This window comes from Agrilus planipennis, unplaced genomic scaffold (genome assembly GCF_000699045.2).
Source record: "Agrilus planipennis isolate EAB-ADULT unplaced genomic scaffold, Apla_2.0 scaffold59, whole genome shotgun sequence".
Classification (NCBI taxonomy): domain Eukaryota; kingdom Metazoa; phylum Arthropoda; class Insecta; order Coleoptera; family Buprestidae; genus Agrilus; species Agrilus planipennis.
This window is the reverse complement of record NW_020438942.1, coordinates 1,230,005-1,244,374: the sequence shown is the minus strand read 5'-3', so window position 1 is coordinate 1,244,374 and position 14,370 is coordinate 1,230,005. Positions and strand designations below refer to the sequence as shown.

General features: G+C 37.7%; 1 protein-coding gene across 1 annotated transcript in view; it reads left to right on the top strand.

Moving 5' to 3' along the window:
* The first annotated feature begins 3,808 nt into the window (after positions 1-3,808).
* The window catches only part of LOC108737922 (ras-related and estrogen-regulated growth inhibitor), a 169,664-nt gene continuing 159,102 nt past the window's right edge, over positions 3,809-14,370 (top strand). Inside the window, exons 1-2 of the mRNA XM_025974583.1 lie at positions 3,809-3,902; positions 10,149-10,225. Coding sequence (XP_025830368.1) covers positions 3,809-3,902; positions 10,149-10,225 — 171 coding nt within the window. The remainder of the gene's footprint in view (positions 3,903-10,148; positions 10,226-14,370) is intronic.

Genomic DNA, 14,370 nt, shown 5'->3' with positions numbered 1-14,370 from the left:
TAACTGACGTTCTGGACTTCTGATAATGATGGCGATGTCCTTCTGGTGAGGTTGCGATCGTTAGCGTCGGTTCTTTGGCGTAACTGTTCCGAAGGGTCATCGCTTCGTATCTTTTTAACCGGCGCTAATGTTCGTATTCAACGTTGGTTCGCAAACAAATGCGAAATTACTCACAATCAGATGCAGAAAGAGATAAGGGCTTCCATAAACGGGAGCCACGTTGTGTATGTTAAACGTATGACACGACGTCTTGGGGTCCGTGTGAAGATGATACATGGACCTTGGTAACGAGAAGATGCGTCTTTATACCGGGTGATTCGCTTTCGCACTACATTTATATCATCTACTACTTCCAATTCTTGTTCCTAAACGATCAAATTCAAATTCAGATTAGTCGGATATTTTACCAAACTGTCCCCACATGAATCGCAATTTCGAGGTTAGTTCTCATCACCACACAATACGTTTCATCCAAAATGCAGTATTCCCTATTTATAGTGTTTTTAAAGTTGTTGATATAGACAATCTATTATAGCTAAAATACTTATATGAGCTTAGTCATCTTAGGGTAAGGAACACGAACCCTAACTTACGCATTACTTTTGGCTTTCGATATTCTTACAGTTGGATACCGTTTCTACATCTTATTCGGCGGTTACAGTTATCTGTTGTTCATTTCAGTGTTAGCGTTTAGGTAAATGGTCGACATGGGTTCATTTCAAGACGTAAATGACCTAAAATTTGAGCGTCTAATAATGTTCTTCTGTCTTCTCATTTTGAAGACCTTAATTCAATACCACAAAGTCAAGATGTTTGGTTTGAACCTTGTTTCATTAAAGCTTCAAATATCATTCACATCGTGCTAATGAGCTGGGTAGGTTTCGAATGGAAGCCCACGCAGGTATATCCTCTGACGATGGACTAGGAGTAAACATAAAGGGTTTAAGTTAGGAAATGATGAGAAAGGTTTGCTTGATTGGCATTAGTAAAGTAGATAAGCGGAAAATCCCATTTATTTTCTTATGAAGGTTCATTTTTGTCCTTTTCTACCGTTTTACTCCCCCCCTCTCCTACTCTATTGTCATAGCCGTCAGCCATTTTTGACAGCTGTCATCGTCAGCCATCCTTCACAGCTGTCAGCGTGAGCATCTTTGACAACTGCTATGATCGGCCAGGGCTTCGCTCCTTCTGTTGGTGCTCCGGCCTCCTGAGGCCCCTTCATCTTTTGCTTCCTAATCTTAGGGTGCTGCTCTGCTGCTCACGATGACAGCTGTCAAAGAGGACTGACGACGACAGCTGGTAGATATGGGTGACGGCCGTGACGTTAGAGTAGGGGAAGAGGGGGTAAAACGGTTGAAAAGGGACGGGAATGAACCTTCATATGAAAAGAAATGGGATTTCGCGCTAGAACTGTCATTGCTTATCTACTCCCGTCCGTCTAAAGTGGAAAGACAAGACAAGAGCTTCAACCAGGACACAGTACTATCTTACATCAAGTATTACAGCACCATCTATTAGCCTACTCTGAACCTGTAAGGATTCCTCTGTATACAGCGTCCTTCATTGTGGTCTATTGTAGACGAGCGGGATGTCTAAATGACTGATAGTGAGAAGTGTCCAGTTGTAATTGTTTAGTCTGGCCATTAATCCTGCGTGTGTCTGTGTAGGTAAAGCGGCATCGGCAGCAATTCTAATCGTCATTACCGTTACGATAACACTCCGGTAATGAAAAGTACGAATTGTTGTTGTTGTTGTTGTTGTAAGGCGATGGTCCTATTGTACTTCACGACCGCTGGCGCTCTATAGGTATATATGAAGTTGGTTTTGTATGTGGGTAGTTCTTTGTTGAGAATGAGGAAGTTGTAGGTACGAAACGTAATCGAGTTTGCTGTGGTCGTGCTGTGACGGCATTTAGTTGTCCTTTTCTTGTTTAGAAATTAACTGAGAGTCCTTCTGTATCTTGACAGGTAATCATTTTGTAAGGTTCATTTGGTCCCAAAGAAAATGGAAAATTATATCGATCTCGACACTGACAACGTAATGGAGTAGAGGTAATGGTGTAATATGGTAACTACTGATAATGAAAACCAATACTTCGTTCTTGTTTAATGATATAATTTAGAATAGAGTTTGATCGTGAATGAAGAATGAGTAAGATATTGTGAGAGTTTTTAAAATTGATTAATTGAGAAGTTCGTTACTGTATTTCCAAATTACCATAAAAGATGTCGCGAATACAGCTACTACTTTAAATTCGGCAAACTTTGTTATGGTGCACGGTTACTTTGGTTAGCTTCTCATCGTCATAACAATTTCGATGCCGCGGCATAAGAAACATGCACAATAAGGCTCTAGCTTCGTCGTAAGTATTAGTTACATATATGTGTACCATCATGTGTGTATGTAGCTAGGTTGTAGCCATTTATACCCAATTAAACGCGTTCTTGGTAGGTGGTCGCGTCGCCATATTCGATCGACCCGGGAGCATACAGAAGTGTATGCATACATACACACATAGAGACGCAGACACAAGTACACAAAAGCACATCTCGTCGAGTACAATTGACAACTTTATTAATCGAATAGAAAGGCGTTTCATGCGATATAACTCAATAATTACTTTCTTTAGAAGATAATGGCAGATCGGTGCCGTGATACCGTCTTGTATCTCCATGCAACGGCCATTAGCTCAATTTATTGGTTCGGGTATGCGCGAAACAGGAAGGCATAAAGGGCTCTTTTCCACATTGGTAGCCTAGGTACACATACAAGTCGGAATAAATTATGTTGTGAGTGAAAGCCTCCAGTCTAGGTTTATGTTCTGCAATAGATCGATCGACACAAAGCTGGTTGATTTGTTATCAAGTGGAAGCTCGTAAAACCATGTGACGTTACATAATTTTCTGACGCTACCTTGTACAATGTGGAGCAACTATGAACACTATATTATTATTATTGTTATTGGTGACTGTGAGGCAGGGTGCAAAAATGCTCAAGGACACGTAGTCGTCTGACCATTGTACCCCCATCCCCCCGTCTCTCACTCAGGTGTCCATAGACCAGCTGCCCTGCCAAAACACAGCAGCTTCTCCAGGTTCCTGCATAACTCCTTAAAAAGTTCTCTATCTATTAATCTAGCCCCCAGACATTCGTAGATTACGTGTCTCGGGGTTTCTTCCTCGCCTTCGCACCATCTACATAGGTAACTTAACTTCTTCCCTGTGTTTTGTGGGTGCAGCACCTAAGCTCGCTGTGCCCAGTAAACAATCCTAGGATAAGACGCGCCTCGTTCCTCTTCATGTTCCTTAGCTCCATGTTCCAGCTTTTTATGTATTTCCCGAGCAGCTCCAGAGTTGCTGCCCAGGTGTTCCATTTTTGCTTTCCCAAGATTCTACTAATAGCGTTGTTTCCTTCTTGGTATGGTATTCCTACCTCCCCGTCCGGTTCTTCCATATCTGCTCCCTGCTCTGCAGGTTTGTAAGCTTTTTCGTTACCCTTGTATCCGGAGTGACCAGGTATCCAGGTAATAGTTACTCTATTCCTCGTTTCTAGTTCATTTAAGGTATCTTTCACCCTTTGAACCAGCTTAGAGGTAGTTACTGGCTTCTCCAGTGCCAATGAACACTGTATTACCAATTAGGGTTTTCGAGTTTCAATCGTGTGGGTTTTATTTTGTTCCAACATTTTGTCGGCCTGCAGTTCACTTTCTCAGGGATGACCTAAACTGACATTTTCAACAAAAAAAATAGTTTGCTGCAGTCAACTGATGCATTTACGGCTGATGCACTAACTTATATTGTGGAACAAAATGTGGATAAGGAATTCAGAAGACGTTAGCAGCTTCCTTGAGAAATTATGGGAATGTCTGGGTGGTGACGGTAATGGAGAGAAAGAACAGACGGGTGAGCTGAAGACAGTAGACGAGTGAAAGGTTATCTGTGGAATATTTTACGATCGCAGCATTTGTGTAGGTACAGAACCGAAGGAAACCATAAAATAACTTGGACCAAGACAAACGGATCGATGACCTCCTAAGTTATGGAGTAACTACTAGACCCCGCTGTTGCATGACGTTCTTGAGTCAGAATGTTTCTGAAGGTGATCTTTTATAGGGTGCGCTATGTTTGAGTGATCTTACGGTTGGCCAGCGTTGGAAATAGGATTGAAACCCAAAAAGACACGAATATTATTCAATGTTGGGTTTTTCTGCTGTGTTTGTGATGCTTTGCCCTTTCAAATTCTAATCGTTCTTCGCAGATGTTATCTTTCGTGGCGATTTGGCCAGGTACAGTCAGAAACATATTGGAAGCAGAAACGGAAGTTAGGAGGTGTAGAAGTAGACCTGGAGTAGATTACGGTTGACAAGCGTTGGAAATCTGACTGAAACCCGAAAAGATATGAATAGTATGCAATGTTGGTTTTTTCTGTGTTTATGATGCTTTCCCCTTCCAAATTCTTATCGTTCTTCGCAAATGATATCTTCCAAAGCAATGGAGTACAGTTACAGGAGATTGTGATATAGATCACGGGATAGTCTGGAATGAAGTTTGTTTTCAATCAAAAGTTGTAGGTGATCGGAAGGGATCGCCCATAGATGACTCCACCATCCCATGTTCACATTCATTTAAAACTTTTCTTTATTTAAGTAAAATCTCTATATTTGGTCAGATTTTTAAAGATCGAGATCGAGATCGAGAATATTAACCTGCGCTACGGGGGGAAGAAGTTAAATAGTCAGTTGGTCCTACAAATTCACAAGGGGGTCATCCCATGCTGACATGAATTGATTAAAGTAGTTCACCCCGTATACATGAAAGTAATTAGTTCTTTGATCCGAAGTTTGGCGTTTCTGTATTCCGTATCTTCCGTTTAGGTGAAAGGCGGTCTAGAATTTAAGCAATTGATATTTTTTTTTCTGCCAGATTAAAACTATGTATGTTAAGAGTCGGCCGTTGTTGACATGCAGCGGACGTTCGAAGCAAAACCTTTGCATTTCATACAGTGCCAGTTAAGTGTGAGATTAAACAAAAACTAATAAATAAAGATGACAAGTAACACATTTGCTGCCTACCTACCTGCATACATACATAACACACATGTCAACTTTGACTAAAGTGTTTCATCCGCTGCCAATCGGAGTGTCTTCCTTTCTTCATTGTTGAATAAGCAATAAATTAAGAAATTTAGAAACGAAATGAAGTTAGCCCAGCTGGTCAAAATGCAGAATGTTTAGATTTGTGAATTTGAAGGGAATTATGATCGATATTGGAGCTCTCTAATGTTCAATACATACTCAAATGTATTTATTTACAAGTTGCCTGTTTGGCATTATATCAGTTAGTTAATAAATTAGCAATATCAGAACGTCTAAAACGTGCAGTTCACTGTTTTGTTTGGCATTTCAGAGATTCTTTAAGAATTTCTTGCTGTTCGTAAATAAAAATGTTTTAGAGTAAAACTGTTCATGATGAAACAAAAAAAGTGAAAATTCCGGTTAGTTTTTAATTAAATTAATATAATTATTTAATAGTTGAACCCGCCTAAATTGTTGTCCCTTTTGCATAGCACTTACATTGTACCATCACCTAACCTCAGCCCTCAGTGTACAGCACTTACGTCAATCAACCTAACTGAATCCTCTAGTGCATATCTCTTCACACATATCAGTGAGGAGAGCCTTTTGCACCATAGCCTAACCTAAATCATTGTTACATAGCACTTCATATAAGCCAATTAGAGAATTTTTTCACACCATAACTTTACATAACCACAAAGTGTATAGCACTTCACACATGTGAACCAGAGATCCTTCATACTGTCGATTCCATCGGCCATCACAGTCATTATCGCATTCTATCTATGACCCTGATCGAAAATTAACATCTAAGCACACTTAATACATCAAAAGATTGGTAATTTGTAATTAAAAATTTCCAGAAAATGACAATATCCTGGATATCAAAAGTAGTCACAGTTCTATCCGTTAGATATTGGAAAGTTCTTATACGTATGGTAGTCGAAGATGGTTCAATTGATTTTCGTTTGTTGTGTTTTCCATATATTACCGAACATAATTTCTATAATGGAGGTGTTATCAGGAATTATTTTCTTAATCCCCCGCCCAGAAATTGTTTGTCCCACAATTTCCTGTTCTACTTATTTCTTTATTAGTGGTATGTCGGTAGTGGTAAGAAAATGAGTGATTATGTTTAGCACTACAGTCTTCGAGGTACGCGTTACTTCATCGTTTCTATGAAAGTATGAAAATAATACTTAACGTGTGCGTGTAGGCATGCATGTCTGTGTTGAGACAGGATGAGGATTCGCAACTTTGATTTCCAATTATTTATTGACATATCATGTCGCGAGCGGAATGAAGAACTGCTTCCTAATGAATCGAAAAACTACAGCTTTACTGTTAACCCTAGTGAAGAATCGATGTCAAGTAGCATTAGAAGGATGCGACTGCTGTGATACCAGTCCGACGTGACCGCTTAAATCGAAGCAGATAAACTGCACACTTTTTAATGACTAATTGAAATAAAAAACTGGCTTAAGATGTGACAACAACTCAGAAAAATCAACTGTAACTATTATATAAGTGGTGCGTAATTGCTTTGCGTTTATCTTTTTCGAGAGATAAAGAAACCGGATAATCTTCAATGAGATCAAATGCATAACAATAAAAATACGCCGTGAATTTTATGAGATTTGTGATAGGTTGTTTCATTTCATTGAAATAATAGTGGGGATTTTTGGATTTCCTGCCTCCAATTGATTTTTCATTCCAAAGGCAGACGCTAAAAAAAAATTCCAAAAAGTTCACCGTCACAGAATTACATTTGATGCTCGTAAAATACTAATCTAAATATATATATAATGCTAATGTGCGTACGTAAAAACAGGGTTTTCTCTTTCACTACCAACTTCTATCAACTTCCCGTTGGGGTGGTAAATACCCCTTGGTCTCCTACTGAAAGTAAGGGAGTTTGGTCGCGGTGGGTAGTTGTGGGTGCCGAAAATGTGGAAAAATATATATCTGTTCTTTTCTAACTTATGAGACCTTTTGGAAAGTTCTAAAAATTTCTGAAATGAAAACCCCAGAATGTGTGTAACTGTTACAATCGATCTAGAATGTTCTAGAAAGTTCTAGAAATATCTGGAATGATCTGGAAAGTTTCAAATGTCCGCAATTAATTATCAAGGATTTCTTGAATTTTCTAGATTTTGTCCAAATAGTCTAGAATATTCTAGAATGATCTGCTATTATTAAGAAATTTTATAAAGGTACAGGGTGGTCTGTCATTATCGGGAATAATTTTGCATTAACCATGCGATGTATTTTAACCCGAGCAACGCCGGGATTCGCTGCTGGTAATTATTAAAATATCATTTATTGTAAGGTACTACAATAAGCATAATTTCTTGTCCATTCCCTATGAGTGATCTTTAACGTCTCTTTTAGGGTTTATACAAAAACCGACATTTTAGAAAACCGATTTTCGAATAGTAATTTTTCCAGAAAACCGGTTTTAACCGGTTTCGAATTTTTATAAAAAAAATTTTTGCTCGAATATTCTATAATTCGAACAAAAAATTTTAACAGAAAATTTAGAGTGATTAAAAGCAGTTTCAATTTTATTGATAGTAAAATTTTTTTATGCAATTTAGTAGAACAAAGAAATAATAGTTGACCGGGTTGTTTTGTGGTAAGCAATAATTTCGTTGTTGCAATTACTCTCGTATGGACGAGCTATTTGTTATGCAATTAATAGATAGTCGATCCTAGTCCTTCTCACAAAGTTAAGAATACAGGGCTAAGACAAACTGATATAAAATCTAAATTAATTCATCCAATAGACAAAACACACCGTTTCTTGGAATCATATCGGTCCGATATGATTCCAAGTGTTTTCATCAGTCTGATACATTTGGCTACATTTGTCATTTTTAAAATTTTTTTTAAGTGTTATTCATACATTGAAAACCGATATTTTCTACTAAAAAACCGGTTTTCGAAGTTCATAATTTTCTCCAAAAAACCGGTTTTTAAAAACCGACAAACCCTAGTCTCTTTCTTTCCAAAACCATGCTCCCCGCACTACAGATTCTCTTTTCTCTAATGCAGGTATCTCTATAAGGAATCGGAGAACGCATAATAAATGTATATATCAAAAAAAGAAAAACATTTGTGTAGAACAGTGTGCATATTTTGTCCTTGACAAAAATTTACAACTTAAAAGATGTATGTGTCACTTAAAAATGTATAAAAGTACAAAATTACAAATCACTGGAATCCCAGTAGTGACTATATTTTACTTTTTTACTGAAAATAGCGAATCCGAATAAAAGTCATGGGCATTCTTTAATGATATTCCTTTTGTATTCAAAAAAATGTTTAGGTATTCGACGATTATTATAGACTCATTATTTATTGAAACCGCTTTCTATTAATTAGGTACCCATTTATAAACTATCATCATTAAACAACGAACTTGAGTTATCTACTGGTGAATCGTGGATTAAAGCTGAAGTATTAAGACGTTATTCATAGAACTAATTAATATTGTAGACAGTTCAAATTTCTTAACTGATTTGTAACGTAAGCGTTCTTCTTCGTTCTCGTGCTCAAGCGAAATGGCAAGTCGTGAAAATGCAAAGCCATTTCGACGTTTCGACGACGAAATGAAGAAATTAAGCACAGCAAAACAGCAATAACCATTACAATATATTTAAATGTACGAAGAGGCAGAAAGCGAACGGTAATTTCTTAATGCAAATATACTATAGAAATAATAAAAAGGAACAGATTTATTCTACAGGCGTATATGCAGTCGTCTAGTAAAGTTTAAATGTGCTGGGCCCATCATTGAATAATATTCATCGAAACCATCAAAAAACGAAAAAGACTATAGATAGGAGGTGAAATTACATGGCCTGCTTCAGAGTCCCACTATGTTGCGCTCGATGGTCGCTGCGCAGTGGAGCAGTACGCATCCGATATGACGCATAGGCAAGGAGATTTTGTTTACGTTTTGTATTTGACGATCGAAATTGATGCGCAGTCTCTCATCGCACAGCGGACCGTGACGTTTTCTATTCTTTGTTCCCACTTGATATCCTATAGTTTAATAAGAACAAAGGACCCCATTAGATCTTTGCGGAAATGACTCTCTGTCAATCTCTTTGAAGCTTTGGATTATGATAATTCTTGACGTGCTATTGAAAAGTCTGAATGGGCACTAAGTCGTAAAGATATGATCCCTTAAAGTTGCATTTTTCCTTAAGGACTTCGAAGGTATATATTGAAAACGTGCAAGTCTATGCATGTGGATATGTTGAGTAATTGTACCTGTGCATTAGATACTATGGATGTATCATGGTTTCGGACTAGAGATGGTAATGCACTCTGCAAAAGTGTTGTCCACCTCAACGTCATGGCGTACTTATGGGGAAAGTTCGTGCACTCATAGGTGTAATTAGACACTAACCCAGAATCTATAGTTTATGAGACGCATGAAAACTAAAAGTAGTTACTGCATACAATTCTAAACAACAAATTCTACAGATTTTAACTTGTGTAGATAAAACAGTTCCGCGTTGTGTTATGTCTGAGTAGATTGTTTTGTTTCTCATGTTTGAATATTTCTTTGTCAATTTTACGTTCAATAAATCATTGGACGGTCCCTCCTGCCGCTAAATCCATTCCCATAAATTATCCCAGTTCCGTCAGTCACCCTGCAAAATACCATTTTGATGTCACGATTTGCAACAGTAAAGCGCACTTTTCGCGAAAGCTCTCTTATAAATTTCTTACTTCATGTATGGAGGTATTTAAGCGCTGGCAGGCATCCTGATCAATAAACTTCTCTATTCTATGGATTTGTTCTAACAATACAAAGACTGCCATTTATTTTAAAATATATACACATATACATATATTCGCTTATATGTGTATGGGTAGGTACGAATGGGCTCTGTGCCTTTGTAAAATATGTGAAATGTTGCATTCAGTGTTTTTCATGACCAGTTCATGCATGTGAACCGTCATCGTGAGACCGGAGAGTCCATAACCTTTACGAACAAACGGCGGGCTATTATTTTATCAACCACTGAAATGTGATGTTCTGTTTTTCTTTCCGTTTCAGATTTCCTTTATCGGCATAACGTCACCTTCGACAACGTTACGACGGAAGTGGAAATATTAGATACCTCCAAGTGTGTGGTAAGTCAATATTTTTTGTTACTCCTCAATTTCTCTTAGATCATTATGATATGCAATTTGTTCACGTGATAGGCAGCGTCAATTTTGATTTTTCGTTCCAGAACCCTTTTTTGAATTGACTTCATTTTTCCTTCCACTTAATCCCTAGTACACGCTCAATCAGAAAATCCTCCCTTATCATAGCCTTAGGTAAGGTCAAGATGCATACCGTAACCTAATTACTCTCTTTTAAACTCTTTTTTAAATTGAATTCATTTTTCCTTCGACTGGATCCTCCTTTATCAATAGTGATCATCATCAATACGACATCTACCTCTACTCTCTTCTATCTTGAACTTGAGCAAGCTTCATCTTTAACTATTTCCGAACTGTAATATGGTCTATGTCTATCTCTACCTCACTTAATTTCTGTTTCTGTTTCTAATATGTCTCTAACTAGTCCTTCATGCTTGAAAAGATGCCCTACTACCGATTTATCTCATCTATTTGTTATTGATTTTCACAACACTCTCTGTTCTCCTTCTATTTCTAGTACCTACTCATCTCTAACCTATTTTTAACATCTTCCTATGACAACTTTTTCGCCCACCATCCACGCTTTACACCCATACAGAGCGGTCCAGCAAACTTTTTCCGAATTAACTGAGTCTGTTGTTTTTATGTTATATCTCTAGCAGTTTTTTCGTCTTCAGCTATCTGACCCCTTAAATGTAGAAAATCAGCTGCTTCTTTTAGTTTTTACTTATACATCCCTTAAATACCAATATTTAAATTATAAGGATGCTCCAAAGAGCTTGGTTTTATTTTATTCTTTCGTTGTAATTTTAGGAGCAGGGTCCATTTTGATACAAAATTATTTAAAGTGGTGTCTAGCTTCCTTTTCAAAATTTTTTGAGTTTCTTTCAAATATTTTTCACTCTAGTGTATGTTAATTCCTCTAGTGGCTTCGGGACGTTTTTTTTTCTCTGTCGAAGAGTTCAATAAAAGTGAGCATCGTCATATGGCAATTCGAGATCGTCTTCTTCGTAGAACATGATGATCGCTTGCACAAGGCTCATCCAGTTCGCCTTACGACTTCCTAATAACACAAAATGGCAAACTGCTAACGTAATAATTATTTAACTCTTGCATTAAACTATTCCGGTAGATGTCGATAACCTTCGGATGTAACAGGCCGGTCAATAGGCTCCAGATCTTACGGTCGATATCGTCGATTCGCGTATTTATAGACAAGAAGAGCATTCTCACATACATACGCACACGTAGATGTACCTATATGCATACGTATACACTCTTCTTGCGTATGTTTCACGTTTGACAGGTGAGGAATACTATCAGCCATCCGTGGTCGGAGAGAGCCGAGCGTTTGGTAGGAAGTTGTCAATTCTTCGGTTGCTGATTGGAATCCTGTATACTCTTTCAAGGTCGTTTCTCATGCTAATTCGACCGATCGAAGGTTGTCAATCGCGGCAGAATTGTAACATGCCCATTTCACTGGACTTGCTAGTTTTCTTAGATATTATCCGCGCGTAAATCGAAAATTACTCCGTAGCTTTTGAAATAAGATAAAACACTGTAACCCATAAAAAGTTTAAATAAGGATTCCTATGTTACAAAAATTGAAAGTTGAGATAGATAGGCTAGAATTAGGTATACATAGTAGGCGTTAGTTGGCCAGAAATGAATATAAAGGTCGGAGACGAAAAATTAGAAGAAGAAACTGATTTTGGGTATTTAGGAAGTCAGATAATTCAGTTTGGAAGGAGTAATAAAACAGAGGATAGAGCAGGGTTGAGTGGCCTTCACAAAAACTAGTCATTTCTATGACCGTCAGCGGTTAATTTAGAAATTCGAAAAAGATTCTTAAAGAAAAGGTTAGAAGCGTTTGAAATGTGGTGTTACAGACGAATGATGAGGATACCATAGATAGAGAAGGTTAGAAATAAGGAGGTACTAGAAAGAATAGGAGAACAGTGGTCAGTACGGAAGTTAATAAGAAACAGGCGAGAGAGGCTGGTAGGACACCTTCTCAGGCATGAGGGGCTGGTTAGAGATATATTGGATGCAGAAACAGGAGTTAAGAGAATTAGAGGTAGACTTAAAATGGATTACTGTTCGCAAATAGTTAAGGATGTAGGATGTTCTGGTTAAAGGAAAATACGAATATGAACTTAGGATAGGAAAAACTGGAGGTGCGTACCAGTCTTAGGACTGACGACTTTTTGATGATGATGATGATGTTCGCTATGGTCATATTCCCTTCATAACACCTAGGGTCATTCTAAAAAGGCTACTAACAGGTTTTGAGATAATGCAATAACCAAAATTAGACTACCTTTCTGAACCGCATCGGAGGCGAGATTTCGTTGTATCCTTCTCAGTAGGAATGCGGCATGTCGTGATGAATTTTAAACAAGTCCTGGCGACGCATAATTTAGCAACAGAGCTCATTTGCAAAAGATATTTTTGGTAAAACCGCGTTCGCCCCTCGGCACCTCTTGTGCCAGCCGAACGTGACCGACGCGCCTTCTAATTGGCGATTGTTACGTTCTGTAATACAGGACGTCTGGCTTGATGCCAATTTCTCACACATACTCTCGCTCTCTCTCTCTCTCTACATTGTTGTTGGACGTACTTACCTGTTTAAATGCAGTACACCTTCATCGAGATAAGGACGAATTGCCAATTATTACGGCCCTCAAGAAGCCACTGTGAATTTTTATTGTTCAACATCGGTAACGCAATGTAAACATCGAATGAAATTGGACATAAATATTGCTGTCAATTACTTGTTTGCATTTTTATTGGTACCGTTATTAAAAAGAGAGGTTTCTTTATTTTTATCCTTAATCTGGGTCAGCTGATTTATTGTAGACATAAATATTTATCCTGCGGATCACGTCATGCTTTAATAATAAAAACTTAATCGTTCAGTTATCCTTATGTAATCAATTTTATCTTTTTCGATTGTAGTCATAACGTCTCCAAATTTCTAACAACTCAGTCAATTCATGATTGTTTAGCGCGCCTTGTCCGATTCTCCAATATTCTATAATCTCTAGAAGTTTTCAGTCATTATTACACAACAAATTGAGAAAGTAAGAGATTCTGACACACGTGAAGTTAGGCACGAGCCAGATCCTTTATTATGCGGCGTTCACACCAGAACGACTGTAAAGATTCGAATCCAAGAATTCTCGTAGGAACACAGCATTTGCTGGTTTCTCAGCTCAAAACGTACTCTCTGGTTAGTAATATTGTTCTCGACATTAATCGTTACTTCATAATCACATTGATATTGAGTAGCTAGTAGAAAATTCGACAAATGGCGCTGTTAAGACAGCAGGTAAAAGTTGGTCTGCGTTCTGTCGGAGCTGCCTGCGACGCGCTGATGAGATCCAAAAAGATCGAAATCGCGATCCGCGTCTGGCAGTTTCGACAGAATACACACCAGTTCGAATTATTTTATTCGAGTATCTAGTAGTTAAACAATTGGTTGCAACTGCAAAAAAGTGATTACAATAATCGTGGTTCTGGAAGTAGTCATTTGAATTAAAGGGTTGGAAAATAAGGAGCCCATCCAGTTTACCTGATAATGTCCATGTACAGAATAGACGAAGATGAATTTACTACACACAATGGTAAAATCATCATCAGTTACGCTATAATTTCATCTGTATCCCTACTATGGTCCATTTTATTGAACGAATCCAACCAGTACCTTCTAGATAAGTAAATCGCATTCGTACATCCCCTTAAACGAACACGACTACTAGATATCATTCCATTTTTGTGCGGTAACCGAGTTGCGTTTCTTCATTTTATCTTAAAATCCATCAGTTTCATCGTGGTTACAAAAGCATTCACGCTTTGCCTGAGGATTACTTGTTCTTTTTTTTTTAAGATGCAGTGTTGCCAAATGCATTTCCGTATCTGTAATTAACACCAAAATTCTCTAATTGCAATATTTCTTGCGTTTCTCCACGTTTTTTGCTTAAAAGGAAGAAAGGAAATGTTAATGGTTTGGCATTTTCAATAAATATTTGGTATTGAGTTGAGAACTTTAAGTATAGATAATATTTGGTGATTGCAAATTATAGTTTTGTTCTGCTTTTATTTTCTCTTCTATTGATTATTTAAACAGA